Source organism: Nyctibius grandis, chromosome 8 (genome assembly GCF_013368605.1).
Source record: "Nyctibius grandis isolate bNycGra1 chromosome 8, bNycGra1.pri, whole genome shotgun sequence".
Taxonomy (NCBI): Eukaryota; Metazoa; Chordata; class Aves; order Nyctibiiformes; family Nyctibiidae; genus Nyctibius; species Nyctibius grandis.
Genome location: NC_090665.1, coordinates 1,022,156 through 1,031,880, shown reverse-complemented (window position 1 = coordinate 1,031,880; position 9,725 = coordinate 1,022,156). Strand labels below are relative to the sequence as shown.

Below are 9,725 nucleotides of genomic sequence, written 5' to 3'. Positions count from 1 at the left end.
GTCGCTTATCTCCTCGTTCATCTTCTGTACACACAGATGTTTTTACCCTTGAATTTTGAGAAGGCTTCAAGATGTTCTATTAACTACATACCACAATGTAGGCCTAAGCTGAGTGGTTGTCTACATCTATAGTCTCATACTTTTTTGATAAATGCTTATTTTCCAGACAGTTATCTTTTGTTACATCTAAATTTCTAAGAAACTACTGATTAGCTTGACTGGGTTTTAAGCCAGCCCTGGAGGGGGCTATACAAGGGCCCAATGAGCAGCATTATGGTTGCGATGTGGTTCTCAGACTTTCTGAGCACCTGTGGCTATTGTTTCCTCAACTCTATTCACTATTCTTATTAATTTTTATCTAGGCCTAAATTCTGTGATCTAAACGTAAAGCAAAGCAAATCATTTATCTTCTTCCACACTGGGTAAGAATAGCAGAGTTGGTTGAACAAAGACAGCAGTTCTCCCAAACCCACACACCCCCCCAAAGTGTGGAGGATCAGCATCAGTGTGGTATTAGGGCCACCACCAGAAGAAATGCACACTGAGGTGGTCTCGGGTTGGAATGGTCAGATCTTTACTTGTAATGTGACTAATGTATAAATAATGATATTGACTGTATTTAAGCCTGTAGCTTAACATAGTTTTTTAAACAGAAAACTATCAGAAACCTAGGTTTTCTTCTGAGTTTGAAAATCAGCCTTTTCCAAATGTCAGGTGTTCTGGGTTTGGCTGTGATAGAGTTACTTTTCCTCATAGTGGTGTGTATGGTGCTGTGTTTTGGATCTGTGGTGAGAAGGGTGTTGGCAGCACAGGGATATTTTGGATATTGCTGAGGCAGCATCACACCTTTCTTGTTTCTCAAGCTGCCTCACCAGCAATGGGCTGGGGGTGCAGAAGGAGCTGTGAGGGGGCCCAGCCAGGACAGCTGGCCCCAGCTGAACAAAGGGGTATCCCACACCAACCGTAGGGCTGTACTGCTCAGCAGTAAAAGCTGGAGGATGAGGGAGGAAGAGGAGACATTGAGTTGTGGCGTTTGTCTTCCCAAGTCACCCTTATGTGTGGTGATGGAGCCCTGCTTTCCTGGGGATGGCTGAACGCTTGCCTGCGCTGGGAGGTGGTGAATGAATGCCTGATTTTGCTGTGCTTGCACCCACAGCTTTTGCTTTACCTGTTAAACTGTCTTTATCTCAACCCACGAGTTTTCTCACTTCTACCCTTCCGATTCTCTTCCCCATCCCACTGGGGGAGAGCGAGTGAGCAGCTGTGTGGGGTTTAGCTGCGTACCAGGGTTAAACCACAGCATCAGGTTATTAAGCAATCTATGAGATAATGCTGATGTAAGGTATTTAACTCTCTTTTTCATGTGGCTAGCCAGAGACTGTGAATGTTTCTCTTCCTGGTTCATAGTGCACTTAATGAAGGCAGTTTCTGCCTGTGTGTTAGTTTCTAGCATCTTCTGGAACTCCAGGTTATGGAATGAAAGAGAATTCAGTGGTGGTAATTAATTCTTCCTGACCTTTCTGTTATCTCCAGTTTGCCTAAATGATAGAGTTGTTATGATACAGCTGTTGAGAATCACTTGCAGACTACAGCAGAGCTAAGAGCACCACTGAAGAACTGTCTCTGTGTACTTCCCAGGAAACAAGACCTCCTCAGTCTTGGCATCAAAATTTACTCTAGGCTTGTTTCTAACACGTGTTCTGTCCACTTGTTTTGACTGTGTTAGTTTAGAAATAGGATACACAGAATAAAGGAAGTTTGTGTGAATATAGTCTGTAGATACAGAGTTTAAGGTACGTGCATGTAAGTTTGATGCTGCACAAAGACTGTGTTTCATGAGGTTGTGTGGGTTGACTAAAGTGGTCCTACTTTGCCTTTTTATTTTCAGCAAATTGAGAACAAATTTCTTTGACATGAGAGCTGAGAACAATAGTGCATTATAGCATTACTTTTTAAAAAGTTCAGATAATAAATAGAACATTTTTATGTTTCAGGGATGATACAAAGCAGCACAAAAGACAGTATTATTCTTTAGGCATGTCACACGAGTAGTTGGAAATGCTGAGGCAGGTTGTGTCAGGTGGGCACTGGTTCTCTGAAGGGGGGCTTGGTGGCCTTGCAGAGTCCCCAGCTTGGTTTCTGCCCACCTTACCTAATGTGTATTTAATTGCATCATGTAAAATTAAGCTTTGATTCTGTGAACTGAGAGCATTTTATTTTTGGTCAACTTGCTTAAAACCTGATGAGAGAAGTCGTGTAAGGAAGGGGTACGAATTCCAGGCCCTGCAAATATGGAAGTTAATTTTACAGTAACAAACTAACTCCCAGCTGTCTTGTGTCACTGCTGGGCTGTTTTTAATTAAAAAGGAGATACTAGTGTCATGGTCCTCCTTGGGCAGGAGAGAGAGTGTGCACGTGTGCCCACTGGTTAGTGAAAGTAATGAATGAGTTTTTTTAGATCATTCCCTTTGCAACAGAAGTACTCATCTCAGAGCAAGGCAGAGTTGAGAGATGGCTTTTTTTTTTGCTAATGAAAATACTGTGGAGTTGTTAGAAGGGGGAAAAAAACAAACCACAACACAAAAACAAACCCCTTAGCTTTTGAAAATCTGTTTATACAGGAGAGGAGACAGTCCTCAGGCGCCCCCCCCGCCCCAAGCCGTCAGCAGTAGGACAGGCACTTGTCTTTCCACCTTTGTATGCTAACCTAATAAGTTACACATTATAAATAATTGCAATACAGTCTTCCAGCATTTATTGTAACTATTTAATAGTGACTAATGCAGTCATCTTTAGCAAGAACTGGGTCCAACATTTCCACTTTCTATGTGCTCTGCAGTAGGGCCTTGTTTCATCCTTCTCTCTTGATAATTTTGAATTATTTTCTGCACAGTCCCTTCCAGAAGTCAGGTGTGCAAAATGTATTGGAGCCAAGGGCCAGGTTCTGAGAGGCTCCTAGAAGGCAACCAAGCTGGGGAAGTGCTGGCAGGTATGTATGTCCTCTGAGGAGCAGCTCAGTGTTTAAGAGGCATTTGGACAGTGCCCTTAACAATGTGCTTTAGCTTCTGGTCAGCCCTGGAGTGGTTGGACTAGATGGTGGTTGTGGGTCCCTTCCAACTCCACTATGGAAAGCAAAGACAGGTGCCAAGCCCAGCCTTACACTCTTCCCTTTCTCCCTCTCCTAATACAGTCTCTAACCAGGCGATGAGATGCTCACCTAGGGCTGCATTTTATGCCATTGCTCCAACTTCATGGGCATGTGTAATGAAGCAGGACACAGGATGGTGCTATTTATCTTCACAGAACAGAAAATTTTAAATGCCAGAGGTTACAGAGCAGAGTGAATGTCTGACAAGAATGACATTAACAACTTGACGTTTAATGGTATTTGTTAAAGAAAAACTGATGCTTTTTTTAGTAAGGATTTAAAAGTATTTTATTGATTGTTGTCCTATAAAATCATAGAAGTCTTTAATTCCTGAAGAACCGTGTCTGACAATAGGAAAAATGTCTTTAAAAAAACATTACAGCATTTTTGGAAAAACTAGGTAATGAAAAATATATACAATGTATTAAAAAAATCTGAATAAAATTAATGGCTGGATTTATACATTCAGTTATGCGTTAAAACATCATCTGCCTGTGTACAATTAAATTTGTTAAAATATTAGCAGTATTTTTACTATGTTAAATAAGTCTTTATTCAATGTACAGTTTATCTCATTACTATTTTGTCAGTCCACTTATAAATTAATTTACAAGGCTGTATAACCACTGTCCGACTGGCAAGGTAAGTATTTTTGTACAAAATTACTGCTTTCTTAATATATTTTAAATTGTTACAGAGATACATCTTATAAACATCCAATTCATTCACAAATTGAATCGACATATTACAGTATACAAAACAACATCCAGCCCCTTGAAAAAAGACAGGGAATGCAACGAGCAGAAAACCTTTGTACTTGTTTTTATTGAACATGAATTCTACCCTGCTGGGTTACCAGCTGGTCCTTAAAAAGGTGAAGGTTTCTATAATACAAACTGTCACACCTATATACAGAAAAGAGGCACTGAAACTTACTTCATTTTTGAGTGCATTACGTGGTTGGGTTTTTTTTCTGTGAAATTCCAAAGCTAAACCCCAGATGCAAAAATTTAGCAGGTGGTGTGTGTAGTGCAAGTGTGAGGAGTCTTCTCTAGAGCAGGGAAGAGCAGGTGTGAGCAGCACCAGTGCGAGCTCCTCTGAAAGCAAGGGCCAAGTAGTGTTTTACCTATTGCTCACTCTCCTCCCTCCCTCATCTCTTGCCTGAAGCACCCAATGACATCAAGTCACACTGCAGCAGGGGAAGGCAAAGGTAACAAATACCAGGTTAATCAAGGTGCTTCCAAGTCTTTCCTTAGTGGTGGTCTTACCCTTTATCCATACAATGGAGAGAAGAAGACCAGGCACCTTACTTTTCCCTCTTTTTTGCCTGTGGATTCAACATGATGCTAACAAATGCTAAAGATGTAGGTAAACTGAAGTTCAGTTGAACTTTTTGCCTCCACAGAAGGAAATAATCGATCTCCTCTAGTACAGAAGAGCAGAAAGACTAAAAAAACCCCCCGAAACACCCCCCCCCAAACCCAGAACAAAGTATTTCATGTTTTCTGCAGCCCCCATCAAAACCCTTGCTCTAAGCAGTAACTCACCTAGTTAATCACATGGGGGAAACAGAACCAAAATGGACACATTTCCAGGAGTTACACTCCTTTAAAATACCTGTGCTAAAATGGATCTGAGAACAAGATAATCATTATGTATTTTGCAGAGGTTTGGTACCTTTCTTGCTTCCAGAAATCCTTTCACCACTGCAGCACTAGAACAAGAAAAAGCCTGAGCTGCCTGAAGGAGTAACACACCATACTAGAGCCCACACCAGGATTCTCCCCTGGAGATCTTACAAAGCCTGGGATGGCTGGAGAGGTAGTCCTGTATGAATTATGGGGGTGGTTATTCTATCAGGTTACACACAGATCTTTGACACAACTGGGAAGTATTCTGTTATCTCTGGTACTGAGAACGTAACACTGCAGTTTTTTCGGAGCAGGAAACCCCCAATATTGCTCTTGACCTCCAGTGCAAGGGCCTGGGTGAGTTTGTGGTGGTCAGTCTCCTACGCAGACTGCTGCACAAAGTTCTGCTTCTGAGAGAAAGTCAAGATGCTCAAGAACAGATGGAGAAAGAATACACAGAGAGGCAGGGATGGAGGAGCCAAAGTTGAAACTGAAACGTGAGTGAAGGAGATGCATGGCTGAGCTCCAGTGCCTAAGAAACTCCTTCTAGTTGAAATCCACTACTGGTTGAGCCAGGTTTCAGTTCAGAGCTCAAAAGGCAAAACAAAAAGGGATGAGTATCTGAAACATCAGTGCTCTGTTACCAGATTTTTCGCAGTGGTGACCCACATCTTCCATGCGAGAGCTGTGGGGCGTGCGACCATGCCCCCAGGGCCAGCAGTTAGTGCAAATCCTGTAGTATAGTACGAAGAAGCAAAAATAATCTACACATTGGTTTCAAGTCCAAGTAAGCGTCCCATCCGCTCCATGTTCTTGTCAATGGTGGCACGACACGTGATTTCTTTAGCACACTCCATGGGGAACCAGCCTCTCTCGCCGTCCCGCAGTCGCTCCCCTTCATACCAACCTGCAGGGGTGAACAGAGGAGGAGTCACAAACCTTTTCAAGTGGTATTAAAGGTACTTTGTCAGAAATGTGTTGTGCTTGAGTAAAGACAGCTGCCACGGCCATCACATGCATTATACATTTACCTCTAGTGAATAAAGTACCAGATTAAGATAAGTTTGGCAGATTTTTTTTAATACAGGCAGACAAGGAACAAAATAGTCTGTAAAAATTAGTATTATATGAAACAACTGTAATATGTTTTTATATTGTAATTCAAATATATTGAGATAATATAAAGAGTATAATATAATTGCAATCTAAAGAAAGCAATGCAGCACAATTGATTAATAGGGTCTTTGATTTCATACATAATATTGATAACATCATTAAGTTAGGGTTTAGTACTGCAAGCACTGACAGCTTCAAGCATCACTGAGGCAGCACATCATGAGGTATCAGTAGAATCACTTGCACGTCCAGGCAAGAATCAATTGTGATCTCGGGGTACTTCATGCTATGAAAAACTTAGGCAAAAACGCTGTGCTAGACCCCTCCCCTTAACAGGCAGTGAAGCACAGTGTTTGACACAACTAATGATGTGTATGTTTCTCTTACTCAGAGAAAGCTGGTCCTCACTAAAATGTCCAAGCTCTATGTTTTTAGGCAGAATTCAGTTTATTTGTGGACATCTACATGTCAAAGCCAACCAGCAGATACTTTCTTGCAGCTATTTATCCATATAAGTTATGACAGGCAATGAGTTACTGTTGCCTAAACAGAGGCTGTCCTTTAGAAACCTGAACTGAAATGCTCATGTTTTCCTTGGAAGCTCAACCTTTGTTCATTGCACGGCCAATGCTGTGAGGAAGCAAATGTTTCTAGCTGGATTCACCCGCAGTGGTGGCAGATGGTTACTAACAACAACAAAATTCTCACTCACCGTCGTTTACTTTTTGATAAACCAAAACAACATCAGCAACTTGAAGAGAGAGCTCATCTGACTGCTTTGCTGTGTAAGTTCTGATGATCTCTACCTGAGTCAAAGCTGTGGAAGAAATAAGCCAGGGTGAATTAATTAAACAATTCACATAACAGGGTATCTTTTATTAAAATATATATATATGTGTACACAATTTCTTTTCAAAATTTCCATCTTAGAGTGTACTACCCCCAAAAAAACCCAAAGGACGTAGCAAATTATGCAAACGGCTTCCTACCTGAGCAATTAGACACAAACAAATCTGGGATAAACATGTTAGGGAAGGGGCTTTGCACTTTTGCTAACAGATTGAAACAACTGGCCAGACCAGTGTTAATGAACACAAATGGAAATTACTGTGCAGAAGAGAACTCCTAGAGCAGCCCTGGGCACGGGAAGAGATGGCAACTTCCCACCCACTAAAGCAACAGCACCCAGGGAAAGAAAGGGACATTTCCAAGGGTGTGCACAGTCACAGTCTGCACTTGCTCGGTCCCCACTAAGGGGCAGTGCGTTTCCATCCTCCTGTCACAGCTCTCGGGAATCTTGTCAGTTGTTCAACTTACTTGTCCTGTCTGTGCTCTGCCCATCTCTGTCCTGTCCAAGCGCTGTAATCCAGCGGGCTCTGTCGCTCCTGCCAACGGCAAAGACAAAACTCAGTTTCCCAACTCATGCTCTTGATAATGGTCAAGACTAAGTCCCTTTTCAAAATTCTGTGTTTCAATTTTTCCTCTTATTGGGTAAAGAAAACAAAACCTCTTTTCTCCTCCTCTCAAACTATGGCCAGGAGGTGTGATAGTACTTCTAGTAATACATCATTCAAACGTATTTAACTATTTTAAGCATGTTGGATTAGAAAAAGAAGCCTATATACATGGGACATACTGGCATGATTCTTATACACCTTTATTTTAATTATTTTTAAGTAAACTTCTCCACTAGTGTCTGTGACTAATATGCATTAGTAATCTAATAATAAAAAAAAAAATCTAATGCACCTTATAAATGCAATACATCAATTTTAATATACAATACCAACAGCTTTCCTGTAAGAACTGTCTGCAACATGCACTTAGAATGAAAAGCAAGAATGAAAAAAACCCCAAGAAACTCTGATTAAATTTTTAAATCCCAACACACATTCTTCCTCAAAGGTGAAACTACTGCACATGTCCTGCTAACATTTGACACCTGTTGATCAAATGGCCTAAACTACAACACGTGCTACTGTAGACATTTCAGTCATTTCAGTAGGTGGTGCTAAACTTGTGTTTCAACCACAATAAGAAAGTCTGCATGAAATTTTGCATAAGCTTAACTTTGTGGCTTTTCCTTTAGAGACGGGTGCTATTTAGACTCTCATTTTCCTTTCCCTGTAATCACACTTAACAGGAAAACTGCATTTCTTTTCAGAGAACTCTGAGAAAAATTGGATAATGCCAGACTGTCTCCCAGTTTAAATACATATTTCTTCATCATCTCTGTATACTGTGTGTTTTGTCCCTTACTCACAGGGCAATATAAAACTTTATATTTTAAACTGGTACTTCTGTACTTGAAGCACACAGCACATGAAGTGACAAAACGTGATCAAACTGTGCTAGAAATCTGTGTCAGCGAAAACATTGAAGTTTTACATGCACAAAATTCTATTCACTAAGCTGTAACCATCCAGCTTGGCCTTCCTGCTGGAGCTTCCCTTCCCATCCTCCTCCGAGTTAACACAAAGCTGAGTTCTCTTCTGTACCCTCCGTATACATGATAATACTCTACAAAAATAGGTGATTTCCAAATAAAGCAATTCCTTTCAGAACTTCCTCCTCTGAACGACAGTCTGCTAGACTGCTATTTATATTACAAACAGTATATAACAGATCAATAATAAATCTGCAGAACAAAAGGTCTTTTCTTAAAAAGGCCAGACAACTAAAAATGTACTGCATTTTTTTCCCAATAAAAATGCATTTCCAAACAAGTCTGAATCATCTGCTTACTCTATAATGAGATCTTCACTAGAAATCATTAATGATCTACAGTTTCTTTCAGGGTTATTCTGAACTTTGAAAGCAAACCTAAAACTGTGCAATTTTTCCAGGCTGGGCTACGTCTGGAGCGCTCTGTTTCATGTCTCTGTCCTGCCTCCAGCTCCCACTAACAGATAAAACCTTTCACTTTTGTGCAGGGCTGTGGAAGCCAACGGCACCCCCGACAAACGATGGCTCGGATGTTTGTGCCCGAGGAACAAGACACTTCTTGTTGTGCGTTTCTAAAGCAGAACCCTCCTCAGAACGGCGGGAGAACAAGGAGCACCTCTATCCCAGCACAGCCCCACAGCTTCCCCGAGGCAACGCCAACCTCCTCCTCCCATTTCATCCAGTACTGATTCCACTGCTATAATAAATAATTCACAAATCACTGCTCCAGGACGAGAGCATTTTGCATTTATACCCTAAGAACCTTTGCCTGCCACCACCATGATGCCTCAGGATGCACCTGTGCCTATTTCCTCCTGCTAGTACTGTGCCCTGCAGATACACAACAAGGTATAAATGCCACATTGCTAAGAGAACTGACAGAATAAAATAATTTAAAACAGCAAGAAACAAACCAGGGCAGAAAAGCATCGGAGGCAGAGCAAGCTTAAATGAATCTCTGCAGTCAGATTACTCAAGATCTTCTCAAGGTCAGTACCGAGAAACCCTCCCTGAACTACAACAGTAAAAGCAACGTTGTCCTCATAGTAACGTGCATTACACTTAGATCCGCAGGCTCTGTTACTCAGCATGCACAGCAGCAGTGTGCCACGGAGTGTGATGGGGACTTGTCACAGAGAGCCTGAAACTCTGACTCTCACCCCCTCGACTACCTGTAATGGACCTGTCATTAGAAACTGAAGAGCCTGGAGTTCTTCAGCACCGAGCTCTGTTCCTCACCGTCTGAACTGTTTGCAGCACAGCTGTATATTTAAGCAGGCTGTGGAATGCATATGTACACAGCACTTTCAACTCCAGTACACTGTCTGCTCTTCTGGTTTACTTTAGGCACTTACTTACCCTCTGGACATAATGTTTATTAGATA

At 41.5% G+C, this 9,725-nt stretch overlaps 1 protein-coding gene across 1 annotated transcript in view; it reads right to left on the bottom strand.

Moving 5' to 3' along the window:
• Positions 1 to 4,627: 4,627 nt before the first annotated feature.
• Positions 4,628 to 9,725, bottom strand: part of ARHGEF26 (Rho guanine nucleotide exchange factor 26) — a 49,079-nt gene continuing 43,981 nt past the window's right edge. The window contains exons 13-15 of the mRNA XM_068406514.1: positions 7,213 to 7,280; positions 6,608 to 6,712; positions 4,628 to 5,686 (exon numbers count right to left, since the gene is read on the bottom strand). Of these exons, the coding sequence (XP_068262615.1) occupies positions 5,544 to 5,686; positions 6,608 to 6,712; positions 7,213 to 7,280 (316 nt within the window). The 3' untranslated portion in view covers positions 4,628 to 5,543. The remainder of the gene's footprint in view (positions 5,687 to 6,607; positions 6,713 to 7,212; positions 7,281 to 9,725) is intronic.